At 41.1% G+C, this 20,155-nt stretch overlaps 1 protein-coding gene across 4 annotated transcripts in view; it reads right to left on the bottom strand.

The window, feature by feature from the left end:
- OSBPL1A (oxysterol binding protein like 1A) overlaps window positions 1-20,155 on the bottom strand; it is a 71,926-nt gene that overhangs the window by 1,238 nt on the left and 50,533 nt on the right. For all 4 annotated transcript variants that reach the window (XM_042869560.1, XM_042869559.1, XM_042869561.1 and 1 more), the window contains 11 exons: window positions 18,410-18,566; window positions 13,588-13,663; window positions 11,783-11,917; window positions 11,368-11,465; window positions 10,486-10,668; window positions 9,873-9,980; window positions 9,688-9,777; window positions 9,315-9,441; window positions 6,536-6,652; window positions 5,398-5,521; window positions 3,572-3,662 (listed from right to left, as the gene is read on the bottom strand). In XM_042869560.1, the coding sequence (XP_042725494.1) occupies window positions 3,572-3,662; window positions 5,398-5,521; window positions 6,536-6,652; window positions 9,315-9,441; window positions 9,688-9,777; window positions 9,873-9,980; window positions 10,486-10,668; window positions 11,368-11,465; window positions 11,783-11,917; window positions 13,588-13,663; window positions 18,410-18,566 (1,306 nt within the window). The remainder of the gene's footprint in view (window positions 1-3,571; window positions 3,663-5,397; window positions 5,522-6,535; window positions 6,653-9,314; window positions 9,442-9,687; window positions 9,778-9,872; window positions 9,981-10,485; window positions 10,669-11,367; window positions 11,466-11,782; window positions 11,918-13,587; window positions 13,664-18,409; window positions 18,567-20,155) is intronic.

Below are 20,155 nucleotides of genomic sequence, written 5' to 3' on the forward strand. Positions count from 1 at the left end.
TCTTCAGCTGTTGTTGTTCAAAGTAATTACCATGAATGCAGGACTCCTCTTAGTTTAAAATCTTAAATACGTGTTGTTTGCCAGCCAGATTTCCCCATTCCAACAGCACTCCAATGGCTCCCAGGTGACATTACTGATACCAACATTTTGTCCACTTGGAGCAGTCAAGACTCTCACATAGAAAGCATAGCTACAGTTACACTTCAAAGCAGTTGTGAACCAGCATTTTGGCATGCATAAATAATAAGTGTCTTCATGACATGTGAACACCACGAGCACTGCAGTCATGAAAACAGAAAAACACCATTTCCCCAGGATCTAGACTTCCCCCAGCGTCTCAAAGCCTTGTTTTGCAACATGCCAACTGAGAACAAGTGTGTTCACTACCCTCAGTGAAACATCACCCCCAGGCTGCAGGAAAAGTTGTGGCTTACTAAAGCATGATGGTGTTGTATCCACTGTTAGCGCTGAGGGGCCAACATGAATGCCCAAAGGGCTGATCCAGCTGCACCAAGTTATGTGCCAGCTTCTACGCTGGCTGCTCATTGACACACTGAACTCTTGCACATGCTGGTTTCTTCCCCTCTTCTCCTTCCTCATAGGAAAGCCGTGCACTTACATAGCACAGTCAACAAAGTAGGGTGCCACCTCACAAGGCCGGACTGCTAGCAGTACCCCCAGTGGGGAGGACAGCCGTCAAAGCACCGTGGCACAGAAGGTTGTCCTCCTTCCTCCTCACCCATGCCTATTTCTGGCAGTTACATCATGCAGCATAACTGAGCGCAGCTTGCTGTTTGGGTCTGGCTCAATCTTTTACCTCGCAACAGCAGACCCCAGAGGACAAGCAGTAGTTTAAGTTTTTACTGTGTTTTGCCATGCTGTGTTGGCAGCACCAGGCAGCTTGCAAGCAGCTCTTGTGGTTAATATATGCTCCAGTGCTTCCTTTCTGCACTTCAGTGGCCACAAAGGCCAGTGCTTGCATGTATGCCTCACTACAGCAAACACACACTGATGTAAATCATGCATGTGCATTTTTTTTAAACTCGCTCTATCTTTCTAGGTTTTCTGCTTTTCAGAGCAGAAATGAAAATACATTAGGATCAAATAAGGGCAATGAAGCTATAAAGGGTCTGGAGCGCCAGTCTTAAGTGAAGTGGGATGGTTCAGACTGGAGAAGAAGAGGCTCACGGGAGACCTTAATGCTCTCTACAACTGCCCGAAAGGAGGTTGTGGTGAAATGGGGGTTGGCCTCTTCTCCCAGGTAACAGCAATAGGACAAGAGGGATTGGCCTCAAGTTCCTTAGAGGGAGATTCAGGTTGGATATTAGGAGAAATTTCTTTTCAGAAAGTGGTGATGCAGTGGCATAGGCTGCCCACAGAGGTGGTAGAATCACTGTCCCTGGAGGCGGTTCAAGAACCATATGGATATGGCACTGGGACACAAGTTAGTGGGCACAGTGCAGATGGGCTGATGGTTGGACTAGGTGATCTCAGCAGTCTTTTCCAACCTCAATGATCCTGTGATTACAACCTACTGAAAGAGCACGGTGGCCAGTAGGAGGCTCTGGCTAGATCCAAAAGATTTGAGATGCACATCGGAAATAATTCCTCATGTAACCATCACAGTGGTACAAATTGAACAGACAGACACCTGAATGGCACTTCTGCTCTGATTAAACTAACAGAAGCCAGTGAAAGTCCCTCACCCCTTGTGCCACACATGGTTTACTACCATGTAAGCTTTGCTTGGGACGTGCACGTTAGTTGCTCTGAAGTAACTGGTGCGTGTGCAGGCCCAGTATGCTTCCCAGCTCACATGGAGCAGCAGCTTATTCCAGAGTGTAAGCTTGCTGAGGATCAGGGCTACAAGGAATGACCTCACCCTGTAACGCCCAGGATCCCACTGCTCTGCCTTCAGCACTGGAATGGATCAGGACAGTGTCCTCCAGTGGGAAATGCAGCTGTTTACATCAGTTTCCATCACACTTCAGGTTAAGACCTGCAGGCTGATCCTCAGGGAGCAGCAGAAGAGTTGCCTCCGAACAAAATAGCTTTTTTCCCCAGGCTCATCTCTACATTTAAGTGAAAAGAAGCTTTTCCTACATAATTTATGTTCATCTTTTGAAAGCAGTCACACTTGGCATTCCTACTAAAACGATCAGACTCAAGAAAGGTTCTGCCAAAGCTTTGGAGACACGCAGGAAAATAAGGAGTTCTTAAACGATACCAGGAATCTGAAGTCCATGCACTGACAACTTGCACAGTGCTGGCTCTACAGCAACTGGAGAACCTTGTGAATGGTTCTGCGCTGACTACAGATCCTGAGAACCATTGCTTTGCACTGTGCTCTAGAAATTCCGTTAGTTCTCATATCAAGCTTTGAGCTTCAGATAGCTGGAGGAACAGTGTAGTTATCCCTACCACTTGGTGAAAGCCAGAACCAAAGCACACAGAGCCCCTGAATTCAGGGAAGGAAGAGGGAGGTGCGAGGCTGTTCTTCATGTAACACATCTACTCAGAAGCATTACAAAAAATGTTATTTTGCACCAGTTTCAGGACAAACAAACCCAAACACTGCAGGAAAGCAGGCAGAGGAAAAACAGTCAGACATGACCAAACCTGGGACTCTGGCATGATGAGTGACTTCATTTGCAAAAAAAAGAAAGATGTAATTTATAGTTACAAACAGACATTTTGAAGACATTTAATCCATGATGTTTGGGTCCATTAGCAATTAGTAAGTAGGGAAGAGATGAAGTTTGCTTACTTGTAGAGAATTTAGTCCTACTTTTTTTTTTTTTTTTTTTTTTTCTTCCCTCCTGTGAAGAGGCCACCGATCTTTTGTTATAAATTTGAATAGGCTTTGCCTGGTCAAACAAGATTCATTTGATTGTGCTTTTACAACTTCTATTGAGCCAGCTGTGCCTGACAGCTCCCAGTAGACTTCCCTTTTAAGAAAAACAACTGGCAGCTGCCTTGTATGCTAACTTTTCCCTTAATTCCTCTAACTTTTATAGGTAGTAACACTTTTGGAAAGGAAGAAATGACATGGAGAATGAGCTGATGGAGCCATTTCACCATCTTCAAAAAAAAAAAAAACAAAACAAAAGCAAAAAACCTGCATGCTGCAGGAGTACAGTGTTGCCAGCACCCAGCAACTGATCTGAGAAGTTGGGGGCAATATGCCATCAAGTTCACTGAAGGAATTGTTCATTCCTCGCTTTGGCCAAGCATACATATTTAAGGCATTACACATTAGTCGCCACTAACAACTGTCCTTACAAACAGCCATCAGCAGCAGCATCTTTTTCACACTTAGAAAAGGCAACACACTTCAATGCTTAGCGTATGAACACGGGTGCACAAGCACTGAGGGGGAAGGAACCAAGACCACATCTGACTCTGGGTGCTGCAGCCTGCACAGACCCAGACTGTATATATCACAGCAGCATCACCAATGCTGAGATATCAGCTTCATGCTGACACCACACACCACCAGCATGGGCTGGCAGTTAACCTGAATGTTCAACACTTTCATACCAAAACACCCATAGCATGCAGGCACACTGACCTCGTCTTCCAGTCTTCCTCTGACTTTGAACGATTTTTGCGGGCGGTCCTTTGCTTTTCTTCTAGCCTCTTCTTCTCCTCACTAGCCAGATCTTGAAGGAATAAAAATACACAGTCATTAGTCCATCTGACCCAGCATTTTAATAAGTTATCCCTTTAAAAAGCATTCTACGTAACACAGAAGTGCATCTGTTTCAGCCTAAGAGCACAGCAATAGGGGGGCTGGAATATTCATTTCCAAACATGAAGAATCAATCCTCTATTTTTATTTTTTGTTGTTGGAGCAGTAAGCTAGCATGGGTCACAGTCCAAAGCAAGCTTCCATTTAGCAGAAAGGACAGTTTCATTTTCCCTTCAGAACATCTTGAGGAAGACTGAAAAACAGATTATGTGAAGGGTAACCTCTTCCATATTTGAATCCTCAAGAAGTATTTCACATATAGCTCAGAAAGAAATAACTGAGATAACATCTGGAAGCCTATCAGCTGTTCCCAATTACCCTACCAGATTCCAGCACTGCCTGTTACGGGTCTATCTGCTCCATCGACTTCACGCTGTTAGTACAGTGAAGGAATATGACCTGTTGCTAAAGGCACAGTTACTGCTCTTTGAATTTAGACATGCAAGGTACTGGGGATGCTGTGAACCAGCAATGTCCATCCCACTGGCTACACAGCAATCCTACAGTCAAGAAGTGGTTGTGGGAATTCAGTGATCTGCTCTTTTTTTTTTGTTGTTGTTATTTATAAGCCTCCAAGCAGCAGTTGCCACTTCTGAGGAAAACAACCCACTGAAGTACAGCTGTGCTGTAGTACACCTGCGTCACTGTTTTTCATATCAAATCTCAGATTATCTATCAGAAGTAGTCACAGTTATTGTGCTATTATGTAGGTGAAACTGATTCAGAGGTTTCATGACTTACCCCAATCACTCAGTAAGGCAGAAAAAGCAAAATGCCCCCTGCTTTTAGTCTACAAGTGTAGCCACCTTGCTTTAAAAGTAAAATACTGAAGAGAAAGAGGCAAAAAAGGGCTGGGGGAGGTTGTTCCAAACCACACTCAAGTATTTAGCACCAAGTCGCATGTCAGAAGACTAAAAGACACTTAGACTCCATGGTACCTACAGTAACAATCTCTCTGAAGTTTCTAAAAAGCATACAAATCTCATACAAAATCAATACAAATCATACAAAAAAGAACACAGAATAGCATAGGGTCTAAGATTCCAGCTTGTACAGAAGTACGTAAGTGGGCAAGTGGTGCGGTGCATTCCTGGCTAGGAGCTAAGCCACTCATTCACTTCAGTACAGGATGGAAGAGAGAATTAAAGATCAAAAGCATGAAAAACTCATGGGTTGGAATTAAAGACAGTTAACCAAGTGAAGGGAAAGAGAATGAAAAAGGAATGCAAAGGCAATGACTCATCACCACCCACCAGTACCACCTATGCCCAGCCAGCCTTCAAGCCAAGATGCTTTGGAAAAACATCCTCCTGACAAAGTTCTACTGTTGAGCATGTTAAAGGCACTGAATACCTCCTTGTTCAGCAGCAGCTAAAACAAGAGTGTGCTACCAACACAGCTTTGATCACCACTCTAAAATACAGCATTGTTAAAGGCAGCTGTGAAGTACATGAAGTAGAGGTGGGTGACAACTTTTACTAGAAGCAGTACAAGGATGAAATACTGCCTTGTAGTGTGGAAAACCGTATCTTTATAGTCTGTCTTTATGACTACTTATTCTAACAGTTCATCTAACAACAACTCAGAAGTTGAATTAATTTCATTTTTTTCCCTGGTTCTTCAGTTTTAAGAAGAAATAAAATTACCTATTTCTCCATTTTCCATGGCTCTGATATCCGGTCGTAGCCGGCAGTCAGTTTTGGGAATGACACTTTCCATTTCTTTGTCCAATTCATTCAAAGCCATAGCAAAGCTAGTGAAATTGTACATCTGAAATACAGAGACAAAGAGAAAAGGTGACTTTCTTACAAAGCCTCTGGCTGCTAGTCTTAATATACAACAAAGCAGCTGTCTAAAAACAAACATCCAAGTGCTTTTTTTATTATTTAGTCACTCCAGATAAGAATACTCAAGATACCAGCAAAACTGCACTGTCAGGAAGAATGTAGCTGATCCTTGGTGTTTCTGTTTAACCAGGACAGCATCCAATTACTCAGTGCACTATTTCTCTCTTATCTTCTTTTTCCAGTCCTACTGGTATTTTCCCTGTCTCCAAAGAGAGATTTCCCCCTTGATTAACCTACAGAGGGCACCTTTACTTGTTCCACGTCTATTTTTGTACATGAACACATCTCATTCTCTGCCCACTGGCTCAATGGCCCTTAGAATCATAGGATTTCAGGAGTTGGAAGGGGCCTCTGGAGACCATCAAGTCCATCATCAACGCCCTGCTAAAGCAGGTTCCCTACAGCAGGTCATACAGGAAAGCATCCAGGTGGGTCTTGAGTATCTCCAGAGAGGAGATTCCACCACCCTCTGGCAGCCTGTTCCAGTGCTCTGTCACCCTCACAGTAAATAATTTTTTCCTCATGTTCAGATGGAACTTTCTGCATTCCACTTTGCACCCACTGCCCCCTGTTCTATCTTTGGGCACTGCCTTCACACACCAGCCTGTGCTGTATAGGCTTTGCAAGCATCTCCTGGAGAGTGCCTGCCCTCTTAGGAAGCCTCTTAGAAGAGGTCGCTCCTTGCAAAGCTGCGTGTCTCTGTGTAGGGAACAGAGTGCAGAGAACAAGTGGGGAAGTTGCCCACATCACTGGCTGCACAAAGCATTCGATTCTGTAGAGAAATGTGGCTAAGTAACTGCCTGTGGGAAGTCTGCTGCAGTGAGCAGGTAAATCCAGACCCATTAAGAAAGAGAGGACAAACGGATTTGTTTTGTGTTGACCAGGCAGAATAATAGGATATAACATGCACTTTTCAGTAAGCAGAAGTGTAGCTGACCTGTGCTGAATTTGGAGGTCTTGGAGTTATCTTCCAAAGTAAAATACTTCCAGGAATAACATACACACTCTCAGAATCTGGCAGTGGCATCTCATCAGATTCCTCAGTGTTGCTCACCTGAAAACAGCACAGAAAGAAAAGGGATTATGTAAAATTTCCTTGACCAAAAGTAAATGTCAGCAACAAACTTCTAAAAATGCTCATCAAGAAGGACAATAGCATTTACACAGAGTATGTACTTCTTTCCAAGCCAAGGCTACCTGAAGTTTCTCATATCAATTTCTTTGTAGATAAGATCTGAATATTTATGTGTTAAGAAATGTAAGTTTCTCTACCAGTACGATGTCCCATTTAACCACAAACACTTCTACATGTAATGATATTGATTCAGCCACGTGAGATTACACCACAGTACTGAACTAACGCCTGCTAGACAATGAATAATATCCTCCCAAGAAAACTTCAGGTCACTATCACAGCTAAAAGCAGCAGCAGCACGTTTCAAAGATCACTGGAGCACTGAGCTGAACTTAAAGGCCACTAATGCTTTAAATACTTTGGCTACAAGCTAACAGCTTCAATCCTGCTGCTAATAAGCTTTGCTCTCTGATGGCTGTGTCATACACCGATGCTGTAGTACAAAAAAAATCCAGTACTCAGACTGGACTCAACTGTGCTCTGAGATGATTCATGCGTCACACGCCTAAGCATATTAGGAAGCATTAAGGATCTTGTTTCACTGAGGAGCAATTGGTTACTGTGTTTTTGTAACAAACAGGTCACAAAGTACAGAGCTACACACAGACCAGGTTTGGAAGCTAAACAAGGCTTTTAGTTGACGGTGCCGAAGCTGTGCTAGCAACTTGTCCTGTCCTTTAAAGGATTTTCATGTGCCCCTACCCACAATGTTGCATATTTGATACTCAGCACTACTCAATCATTCTGTAACCAGGCATACAGGACGGCAGCTGCTGTTGCCTTACATTATTTTCTTCCATATGTTTGCACTGAAATATCCGCATGAAGTACTTCACCTTGATTTAACAAAGACTAGTTCATTCAGAGTAGAATTACCTTGGTCTAACCCAAGGGACTACTCTTATCACAATGCTGTTAAAATATCACCTTTGCATACAAGAAGACTTATCTAGCACCACAGAATCATGGAATGGTTTGGGTTGGAAGGGACCATAAAAGCCCAGCCTTCTGCCATGGGCAGGGCTGCCACACAACAGCTCAGCTGCCCAGGGCCCAATCCAACCTGACCTTGAGAACCTCTAGGGCTGGGGCACCCAATGGGCAGCTGTGCCAGTGCCACATTAATATTCAAAAAAATCATGTTTCCAGTAGTTCTAACCCTATAAAAACCAAAGGGCTTTGAGAGGGAATCCTGGGTCCCTTTGAAAAAGATTCACATCCCCACAGATCCCCTGAAGAAAGACAGAAGCAAGCCTATTTAAGTAACAACAAAAAAGAATAGCAGGAAAACAACTAGAAGAAACAAATCTGAAAATTCTAACTAGGAGGAGTTTGGAAGGCAATGCACTGTCATGACTGAGTGACTGCTTTATTACCATGAGGGGAGAAACCACATCCAGACATACATGAGAACTGGGTCACCTAGAAATTCAAATATCATGAGCAGTGCCAACTCCTTGAACACAAGGGGGCAGTGGGAACACACAAAGGAGACAGCTTTATCTTAGCTACAAAGCTTTTTTTTTTTTTTATTAAATACAGAAATAGTTCTGTTAAATTAGTAAAAATAGTGTGCTTTACTAGAGTCAGAACAACATGTATAAAGCTCAAGTTACAACAGAGTGCTTCATTTTGAAATGAAAAGCAAAGGTCATCTTAAGCTTTGTTGGAACATGCAAAACAGCAACTGAACAAAGAAACTGAGTATGTTTTTCTTGGCTCCCTTCTCCCTGGAGCTCACTGGGTCAGACTCAAGGAGAAGCAGTAATCCCCTGTGCTTTAGCTCTCTCCTGCAGACAGGCACAGAAGCAGCCTCAGACACAGCAACAATCTGAATCTGCACAGGAAGAACTGCATTCAAGAGTTATCTCTCTTGTTTTTACATTAAAATGAGCAACATCAAAACCAACAACAAAGTCTGGCTTCAATCACCAATGAGGATCAACTCCTGTTTTAAGCAGCTATGAATGATTATTCTTCATCACATTATATTTGCCAATATTGCCACTCACCTTAAATAAAAAGCATACTGCTACCAGAAATCTGTAACAATTAAGAATGCTTTTATTTTCCTCCCATAAGAAAATTAATGCAACTCTGAGGAAAAAAAAAAGAACGAAAGCCCTCAACTAAAAAACCCACTGTGATTGGAACAACGTTGTAAAAGAAACATAAGCATTCTTTGGAAAAGCTGAAAAAATGGGATCAAGATGAGATGCCAGTCTATTATACCTCTAGAAGTCCAAATCCTCTTATTAAAATATAATAATTATTGTACATGATCAGAACCATGGTCCAACCAACAAATACGCCATTTGCTCCATACGACTTGGGCAAAAGGGGCAGATAATGAACAACCCTGCAGTTTGGTAACTCCAAGATCTAGGAAACTTGAATACAAACCCTTGAGAGCAGAAGCATTTCATCCCTTAATGCTAATATCCATCCAATCTATTTTTATAAGCCACCCGGGAAAGAGAGAATAAGTGAAATGTAATTTTACTGCTCTTAAGTACTGCTGAAACATTGAGCTGGCCTACAATGACTTTGAAGATGCACCAGCCCCTTCAAGGACTAATACCTGTTTACTGCTTTTCTTCTCTTCTGCATTTTTCTTGTCATTCTTTTTATAAGCTTCAAAAGTAGCTGGGTCAACACTGTACAAACACTCCGTCCACTTCCCATACAATGCACAAAGTTTCTTTTTGCTGTCAAAAAAAAAAAAAGGCAATGTGTACAACTGAGCTAAAAGAGATTCATTTCACTTCAGTTGAAAATAGCTGAAAGAAAAGAAAACTTTTTTTGAGAGCAATTCTTCAAACTGCACTATTGGTATCACATAACTCCTAACCCACTCTCTTCCAGGTTCATGCCCTTGGCATAGGACATCCTATTTAGCAGTTGCTAGAAACAAAGGGCAGCAATTTGTTTCCTCTCAGGAATGAAATTGTTACCTTTTGTCCTGAATGTAGCCTTCAACTTTATGCAACTCCTTTCCAAAGAGGCCGCAAGGCTTGAAACTCAGCACACATTTCTCACCAGTTCTACAGACAGAACAAGAGGGCACTAATTACTCGCGGACGACTTTCCTTTTTTTTTCAGCTCACAGCAAGTGAAATCTCCCACATTCTCAACTTACTTGTGGTTAGTTATTTCCACATTTCCATACTGCTCAATCCAAAGTTTGCCCACAATAATGTTATGCACACAGCAAGTAGGATTTGTCCACGTGTAGGCTTCATTGTGTCTAAGGGAGGCAAAAAAAAAAAACACCCATAAGCATATCTTTATACTGAATGTCACTGCTGTGACAAGCCATCTTCTACAACCCGCATCAAGTCTTGAAATGGGCATGGCAAGAACCCAGGCAAAGTAGGAACCGTATTAACCTATTGCTACTGATTTTATCAATTCCTTAAAACAGCAACATCAGTGCAGTCCTTGTGGATGCTGAATGACGTTAGGAAAGCCAACAGCACTCAAGTGTGCTAATGTTGGACTGGATGTCCAGGCACCTGCAGAACACAGACGTAAGCACCATCTATTAGTGCTATTACTACACAGTTTATTAAGCCAAATGATGTCAGTTGCTTTCATGACTTCATTCCTTCCACCCCACAAAGCAATCTGCCATCAGACATTAAAGATGTGAGTGTTAGACATTCCCATTCCTGAGCCATGAGACTTCTATTGCCCTTTAGTCATCATAGATGTGGCCGCAGTACCTATGCAATTATTACTCATCAACTTACTCAAGAAGCTCCAAAGTCATTGTGCCTTTTGGTTCTGCTTCCACACTCTTGCCCCAGAATTTGAGTTTAGGATAAATTGATCCATGAAACACAAAATCATTATTTAAACCTTCAGCATAGAAAGCACTGATTGGTGGATGATGGCTAACTTGTTCTGAGAGAAGTCTAAATCCAAGATCGTCTCTGCAAAACAAAGTTTCTAAAAGTCAGTATTCTGAAGATACAAAACAAAGATGAGAAAGCATGCACCTAAAGTACAGTGAAGCTGTAGTTCTTCTGGACTCGTGGATAGTCTCTCTACCCAACGTAAAACTTAGTTAAAGCTCTAAAGTAATACAAAACAATCAATTCATACACATAACATCCTCATCCTAAGTAACTGAGGACATCATGCAAAAATGTAGCAATATAAACCAAATTTAATCAATCTGTTTACTTTTCATAGTAGCTTCTTTCTTAAACTTCTGCATAATCAGAGGCCAAATAGTCATTTGTTTGAGAGTTGCCCTAAATGCAGTTGCAGAACAATAGATTATTTGCATCTTGGACACTCATATAATTACTGTAACAACTCTAACATCTCCCTTATATATAACATGTATCTTTTCATTTAGAAGGTTTCAGTAAAAAGTCATTTTTTACATGTAAAAATAGAACAAAAACTTGCTTTTACTAGCAGTTTTTATAACCTTTTCCTGAGATGATAATTTCAGTGCTTTCTCATTACGGAGAAGCACATGGTTGAACACCAGCACAATGCACACACTTCTAGCAGCTTTGAGAACAGACAGCGTCTTGCAAGCCACCTCACAGATCTAATCAAACATTCATTCACACATCAAACACCACCTTCTAATCTTCAGTGCATCCTCTGCTGGTTACCTGATCAATTCATACGTCTCTCCAAGCAATGGGTTGAATGGCTTCCCCGTACGTTCCCACTGCGAGGCTACAGCAGACACAGCAAATGCAGCAACACACTGTTCAAAAGAATATGAGCACACAGTTCATCTTAGTCTTTATCAACCATTAACAGCAGTCACAGTGATACAGAATGTTTCTTCTCAAGTAGTATAGGAAGGTTCTATTTACAGGGGAGGAAAATAAATAGGTTTTTAATCAAAAGGCTCAAAAAAGTAAGCCTTAGGAAAAGCAAAACACTTCCCTAGGCAAGCAAAACTGGTGAATGAGTAAGAGAATCTGACATGCAGCTGATAACAGCAGTTCTTCTTATACTAAGACAAACTATACAAAAAGAAAATAAACAGAAGTATTCAAATTATGGCAGCCAAAGTACCTGCATTCGCTCAGTTGTGCTAGACAGAGAGCTGGCTTTGTGGATGAGGTATGTGTGCTCCATGTACTCTGTAAGTCGCTGAAGGAAGCTCAGTGGTTCGTTGAATATAACTGGCATTGTGATCTTGGACAATTCCTGATGCACAAATGAAACTTGTGTTAAAAACCAAGCGATTAGATACACTGACCATACTCTGACCAGCAGTAACCTAATCCTAATTGGCTTACTACAAAACTAAATGATGCTCTTAGTGCTAATGCAACGTGCTTGACCCGACACTGCTAATGCTGAGAAGATAAAAAAAAACCAAAACCCTCCACATCCCCTTATGAGCTGGGTAAGCTCTTCTGTGTTGACATGTAAGGCTACTTTTAAAACAAAAAGAAAACCAAACATCTAACGACTAGCTTCTCACTAACAGACACCTGAAGAAAGTGAGAGTAAACAATACAGTATTAAGTGCCCTTTTGAAAACTAAGTTACATACACTCTTAAAATAGATATAGGCCACCTAATTCCTTAAACACATTATCTTTATTCTAGGAAGGTGGGCATGCTAGGGGGAGAGGAGATGACAGAGAGATGTGGCAGCACAGGAAAAGCACAGGAGTTTTGCATTCTAACAAAGAAAAAAAAAAAAGGAGTTTCTGTAATAGAAATACCAGTTTTCAAACTGCCTTCAGTAGGAAATTGAAAGCACAGTATGGCAACTGACAATGTATGGAATAAACAACACTGTTCTTAATCACAATAGCAGGATTCTTCTTTGAACACGCTATGCAAGTCAAGCCTTCAATCAGTTCTTTGTGTTTTAGGAATATAACATTTCTCTGCTAGAGCCACTGTGACAAATCTCAAATGCTTCATAACAATTCAGGAGACTCGGGTCTACTGATACAGCATTCCCTAACAATTCCATATCTCACTGCTTGGTGTTGTATGCTGTTCCTAAGCAGGAGACGACAAGAGAACAGCAACTAAACACACGTGCCTTTTGGTAGGCAACCTTTACAGGATGATGTAGGTTTATCAGCAAGTACTTTCAGCCTATTGGGGGATCTAGCGAAGAGGAGACCTCTTTCCAATACACCCTTAGCTGGAAGCAGATTATTGGTGCCAATCAGCCAACCTCTGATGTGCCTACCATCTGGCCAGTAACACTGCTGGGGGGAGGAGGCTGGAATACGAAGGGGAGGACAGGGAGAAGAGCAAAGTGAAAAAAAAAAAAAAAAAATCCTTAAAAGTGAAAAAAAACCAATATTGAAAGCAAATAACGACAAAAAAAAAAAAAAAAAAAAACAACCCAGCTACCACCAAGTACTTCAAGGGTTAAATTTAAGAGAAAATGACTTTACTCAAGCACTGCTGATCTGAGCAACTCTCACCTTCCCCAGTTACGAAAGTAAACAAAGCACAAGTTAAAAAAAAAAAAAACAAAAAAAAAACAAAAAAAACAAAAATTCCTCTCCCCAACAAGTTCCTATTTGGGCATCAAATGAATCAGTAACACGCTGAGTTGTTAAAGTTAGGGTAGTATGGTTAGGTTGAGGTTGGAATTGATGATCTTGAAAGTTTTTTCCAACCTGAGCAGTTCTATGATTCTATTAATAGCAACATTTGCCCCCTCCCTGGAAGCACTCAAGGCCAGGCTGAATGGGGCTGTGAGCAACCTAGTCTAGAGGAAGGTGTCCTTGCCTATAGCAGGGGGTTGGAGCTACGTTATCTTAAAGGTGCCTTCCAACCCAAACCCAAACGTTCTATGCTTCTATGATCAAATTATTTACCACAGCTTTCTGATTACTTACCATTCCAATGCATTTTCTTAAGATACTCCAAATACTAAAGTCATTTCTGGAAAACATTGGAGATGGCAAGCTTGTTCTGTGGAAAGAAATGAGGAAGTAATAGAATTAGTAACATAAGCTTTCAGTTACTAACAATGATGGATAAACCCAAACACTTTTCTTGGAAAGTAAGAGTTTTCAAATCACCCAGTGAACTGTAAAGCCAAACCACCATTACCAAGTTAAATAAAGTGCTGAGAAGCTTTCATTACAGATACCAGTCTCACTTAAATTTTAATGTTCAGAAGATCATTTAAACTAAACTTCGTTTCGTTTTAGTTTTATTTAAGTTAACACAAGTAAAATTATAACCAAAGGAAAACAACAGTCCTACTTTGAAGCATTTGAACTGTTTTACCTGCACAGAAATCAGTGTTGATTCTTCTTTTCCAAAAACAGTTTCCAAAACATTCCCTTCATTTTGCATAAAAGCAGTGGAAGAGAATTTCTCTTCATGAAAGACACTATAGGTACATTCATTATGTGAAACAGATATGGGACATAAATGTATGAAATGTAGTTTATTTATTTTACTAGTCACCGAGTGACCACATAGAGCATTTATTGCCCCAAATTAAAACAATCTCTCAGGGAAAACAAAAGAAAAACAAAACACAACAGCAACAACACAGGAAAGAAACAAACTACAGAAAGAAAAAAAACCACAAAACCACACCCAACAAAAATTCAAATAGAAAAAACAGCGTCAGGAACAAGTCTTACACATTTTCTCAAAAGCAACATTAGATGTTGTCTATGCAACACAATTTGTAATTATCAGCATTACATGAAATCAAGTAGAGATTTTGTCTAGCTTTCATGCTGCAACTGACCAGCGCAGCTATTAATCCATTTGCCTACAGAAAGGCAGAAATACAGATCAAATCCCTTTGGCCACAGCAACATTAAAATCAAGTGTTTGAATCACAAAGCTGGTTCTGAGGAAAATCCTCAATAGAACCACCTACAGCTCACTCAAACTGCATGAGCTGTTTAATTTCAAAGATTAGCCAACTCTGCCAAGCTAGGTTGTTTGTTTCAGTAGTCCTGTATGCTGTGTTACCACCCAAACTTACCTGTTACAAAAACACCTTTACCAGAGCTGATCCTTCAGTTCTGTTAAAAAAAAAGTCTGTGCCTGAACTCTTCAAGGTACTAAACTATGTTTCCTCTTACTTGTTAACAGCCTGACTGTGGCAGAGAGCATAAGTAGACAGGTGGATTTGTTTTAATTAATCAATATAGTATCAGTCATTCCCTATATGACAGATATCAATATGTGGATTGAAATAGAGAATCCTGAATAACAGTAAGTATTAAACACCTCTGTGGATGCTTTGATACAAATGTCCAGGAGAGGACAGTGTCCACCAAGCATTCAGTCTTATTTTCAATTGTGTTTACTTCATTTCCCTGTGTATCTGCTAAAGAAGGCAGGTAGTAGAGCAGCTAATTTTGAGTAAGCCCTTCTGCATATAAAACACTAACATACCACTAACGCTTCATACAATTCACATTTTGTTGAAGATAACGTGTCACCCACTCAATTTGTTTAACTGCTTGGAAGTTGGCGTTCAGTTTAAGCCATTCATCCACATTTCTTTCTATGAGTGAGCATAACAGCACAAGCTTGTGATATTCAGCTCTCTCCTCCTTGTAGCACACACGTACTGAAGCAACAGAACACCTTTAATCCACTCAGGCAGCTTCTGGGGGCAAGTAAGGACACGTGCAAAAATGACAGGCAGCCAAGACTTGAGGCCTACTAACCTTGACCCAGTCCCTGTGATTAAGGGAAAGGTTTGTGAATGCAAAAATTTCCTTCCAGATGTCAGTTTTAGAAACAACTCAGGAAGTTAGTTTTCACTGTAAGCGACAAGAACAGCTGCAGGAATTTCTTTGCAGTAGAACAGATAAAAACCACTTGTCCAAAGCATTACCTTTAGCAGATTAACTACTACAGGAATCTTTCTGGGAAGGAGACATATGGTGAGAGCAAGGCCTGTTCAGCTTGTCTTCATGCAAACCTGACTGAACAAACTGACTGCTCGCAAAGCACAGAGCACAAACAAGTATGAAAGGTTCCCCAAAGGGAAAGCTGACTGTTGAAACCCAGCAGTAAGAGGGAAACAGTAGTGACAAATGGATGTTACACAGTGATGCATACTACAGAGTATTTCTGTGTGAGGGGTTTTTGTTGCTGTTGTTTTTTACGATTTTTTTTTAATTATTCCAAGCTATTTAACATATTAAACTCCTACCACTCAAATTCTCTCCCATGAAGTTTTCAAAAATTACAGAGTTCTTTCTCAAATCAACATAAAACTACAAAGCAAATCATCAACTTTCTGCAAACATTCTATGACCGATTAGTAGCATGCAAGCTATTCAGATAAGACCTGACCCAGATAGCAAATTATGAGTCAGAGCTAGGCCCTGGCATTTCAAGTTTCACTGGCTATTACTTGCCTAGAAAGCTTAAAAGTTAAATAGTCTGATGAAAGCCAGGTTGTAGCTGCCACCAACAGCATCCTTAGTAATACATCCAAGTAATATATCCAAAGGCAATGGCTTCATCCATCTGCACATCCTAACACCATTACTTTTTTGAAGTTCCTTCCAGTACTTAATGGGAGCTTACAAGCAGGAGAGGGACCTTTACATGGTCTCATAGTGATAGGACAAGAGGGAATGGCTTCAAACTAAAAGAAGGGAAATTCAGATTAGAAGTTAGGAAGAAACTCCTAACTCAGAGGTTGGTGAGGCGCTGGCACAGCTGCCCATGTGAGCTATGGTGCTCCATCCCTGGAGGCACTGAAAGCCAGGTTAGATGGGGCCCTGGGCAGCTGAGCTGCTGGGTGGCAGCCCTGCCCATGGCACAGGGTGGGACTGGGTGGGCATTAAGGTCCCTTCCAACTTAAGCCATTCTATAATTTTATGAATCCAACGGATTTATTCCTCCATCTCCAAAACAACAGCCAGTCAAGAAAAAGCAGCCTTCAACTCCCTGCACAAAACCCACACCACTCAGAGAGAGGCAGACTACAGCTCAAGTTTTCTAGCTCAAGGTAGGAAAAAAATCGTATTTGTAAAGACAGATAAGCAGCGTTGGGTACTTGTATGTGCAACTTAAATGCAGCTGCAACTCCTCTATTCATCTGATGAACTACTGGAATGTACAAGGACTTCAGGCAAAAGACTTTTTATCAAGCTTCCAAGCAACTTCCTTCCATGCAGTTAACAAAAGCAAGTTAAATAAAAAGAGTTAAAGGTATAACACTGGAAGGAGATGCTGGCAATACATTCTGCTCTCTTCAATTTGCATGGCATAAAGCAGCTAAGGAGGCACTGTAGATGATACACATTTGACTAAATGCACTGTAAATTGACTCCCAAACCAAAACAGGCACAAATTGGAGCCAGGAACTCCAGCTAGGTGACAGTTCTGAATTCAGAACTGCAGGCAGACATGGTGAGCAGATCCCTTACCAGAACAAATACCAGTCATCACAAGACTCAGAAACAAGGCAAGAAGCACTGCACAACTTCTGTCCTGAGATGGCTCTTGGAGGAAAAATGTAAATTAGCAGAGCTCTGGGAAAAAACAGCTATCAAAGCGAGCCAAGTTACTTCCCTTCATACCAAGTTATCAGTTGCTGTTAATACTCCTCAGAAAATCCACATCAACATGCATCGTTTTTATGTTGATCACAAATTGCCTCCTTCCTCCTCATGCTTTCAAAGGCAGTGAGTGCAATACAAAAGTTCAAGTTCACCTGGCGCTTCCCCTCCCCAGAATTCCTCTTCTGATTAGGAAAGGCAGCTAATCAAGACCATAAACAACACCCTAACAACATAACAGCAGAGAGCAGTATGCTCAGTCAGCTGCTTTATGTTATCTTTCCCAACCACCCTGTTACTCCACCCAAGCCCTCATTCGCCTGAGTCTTTGCCTAGTACGGGAGGGACATAGATTGAAAGGCTGAACCTTGAGACATCAAGTCTCTGACATTCCCACATGCTTCAACAGTCGTGCAATTTAACTGCTTACGATATCAAGTAATTAAAGCACGCCTTTGTTTCTCTAAAATTAAATTTTAATTCCCTGTTTTTCACAGAGATCTGGTGTCCCCATCATCATTTGGCAGGTTCGAAACTCTTCCAAATTAATCTTTTTGAATCATATTGAAGCTTGACTTCATCTGTAGCACAAACATTATATTGCCCTGCGCTGAAACTTGAGAATTGTGGTGTCTATTACAGCTCATTAACTCTAGACCTATTGTCCTCCTTTACAGGCAAGGAAACAAACAAAAATGGATCATCTGACAACACAAAATGAGCACATAAAACATAGATGAGACTTTTAGAATAAGACTCCCTTTGTTCACACTTAAGTTTCTGATGACAGGCTAGAAATATTTTTCATTCATTCCTAATACCAACAGAAGGATCAAATGACTGGAAATTAAAGTGGCAATAAGAGGCATAGATCATTAAAGATACATGAAGGAATTAAAATCCACATCCACCTCAATAACATCTATTCATTTTTTACATAGCACATTACATTTTATTTTTACTTATTCAGATTAGATAATCAAAAAGCAAGCTACAAAGAAAAACACTTGGAAAGACATTCTTTATAAAATCTTACAATGACTTCAATTGTCCCTAGCAAAGTTTTGTAAGTTTTCCACAAATTATGTTTTCAGAGGTCCTAGTCGTCTTTCACTCACCTTTAGTGTATGCTATAATACCTTAAGAACAGGCAATATCCTACCTGTGTTTTTTGATTCCATTAGACATCGACTCTCCACTGCCACAAACCTTTTCTTGAGACATGCTTGAAGTTATTGTATCTTTTGAATCCATGCTGTCTTCTAGTGAGTATGTTGTTACAGTTTCAAACCCACTTAATGATTTTTCAGATTCTGAATCTGCAAAAGAGCAGGTGCATGTTAATGAATCTACTGCCAGTGCTAGACTTCCGTCACTAACAGATCTTCTCTCCTTGTACAAAACTGAAACCTAAGTAGGCTCCTGTGTCCTGACGACTGCATCCACTTGGTAAGTAACTAGTACTGTCACAGACCGCTACAGCTCTGTATCTAGAAATAGACTAAAGAGATGAGCAAGAATACAGATTAAAAATCTTCTATCCAACAGAGCCAAAACCTGATGTTTTTATTAAATCAAAGTTACTACAAGTTGCTTAGGGCAAATGCTAGTAGCTTACTTAACCAGCTCAACAGTTGAGTCCTGATGACCCCCTTCTATACCAGATCTGCTTGGTCTAAACTCTCAGACACCCTGCTTTTCAGCAACCTTCAGTTTCCGATTCACTGAGCAAGTAAGTAACAAAGACCAAAAGGAGGTACTGTATGCAATGAAGATTGCCATGCAAGTCCCAACAATGATAAGCTCACCAATAAACAAGCTTTGTACTCTGGAAGGTAGGTTAATAGTACAATCCACATCACAGCTAAAACTGTGGATATCAGTACCAGCCTGACTTCCAGCCAGTGTTTTGTTCAGAGAGTGCTTAACCAGCTCTCAAGAAAAGACAGTCTTGCTCCAAATTCAAAAATAAAAAATTTCCTGGCAAAAGGTCTTATTTTTGTTTCATTTTTCAGTCTCTCAAGCTTGACAAGTTTGCCAAAGATTATCCAATTGCAAGTTCCAGGAAGCAATGGAACAGCTCTAGACAAGTGCAGATGCACCAATTTCTACCTCATTTGGGAAACCTTTCAGCAGAAACCAGGTACAACAATGAACAGTGGACAGCCAGTGAGGTAGTAAGCCTCACCACCTCTGAGAAAAGAAAACCTAAATTGTAGTAGACATTGTTCCTGCTATGCAGTTTTTTGAGCATGTGTTACTGCTCTTGGCTGCAAATACCCAGAGAAATAATTGCAAAATTAGTCACTCTCTCATACACTGATTCTAACTCAAACCCAGCAATCAAAATCCACTGAAGTAGTTATCCATCCAAAAGAGTCACAGCAGTCCATTGCCAGATGTTTTCCTGTTTTCTCCTAAAAAAACATACCACTTCCCCAAAACACGTCAATTAGACTCTGCTTTGGTGAACGGGGCAGCAACAAGAAGATTTTCAGCAATCTCCACTATCAATACAAGCTACAGGGTGTAAGGATAGAACACAGCCCTGCCAAAAAGGACCTGGGGGGGGGGGAGCTGGACATGAGCCCACAATGTGCCCTTGCAGCCCAAAAAGCCAATCATACCTTGGGCTGCATTAAAAGAAGTGTGGTCAGCATGTCAAAAGGTGATCCTGCCCCTCTGCTCTGCTCTGGTGAGGCCTCACCTGGAGCACTGTGTCCAGGTGTGGAGTCCTCAAGTACAGGAGAGACACAGACCTGCTGGAGCATGTCCAGTGGAGGGCCACAAAAATGATGCAAGAGATGGAACACCTCTCTTAAGAGGACAGGCTGAGAGAGGCTGTTTAGCCTGGAGAAGAGAAGGCTCCAGGGAGACCTGGCAGTACCTAAAGAGGGGGACATAAAAT

This window comes from Lagopus leucura, unplaced genomic scaffold (assembly GCF_019238085.1).
Source record: "Lagopus leucura isolate 7727_CA_CO unplaced genomic scaffold, USGS_WTPT01 Super-Scaffold_100002, whole genome shotgun sequence".
Lineage (NCBI taxonomy): Eukaryota > Metazoa > Chordata > Aves > Galliformes > Phasianidae > Lagopus > Lagopus leucura.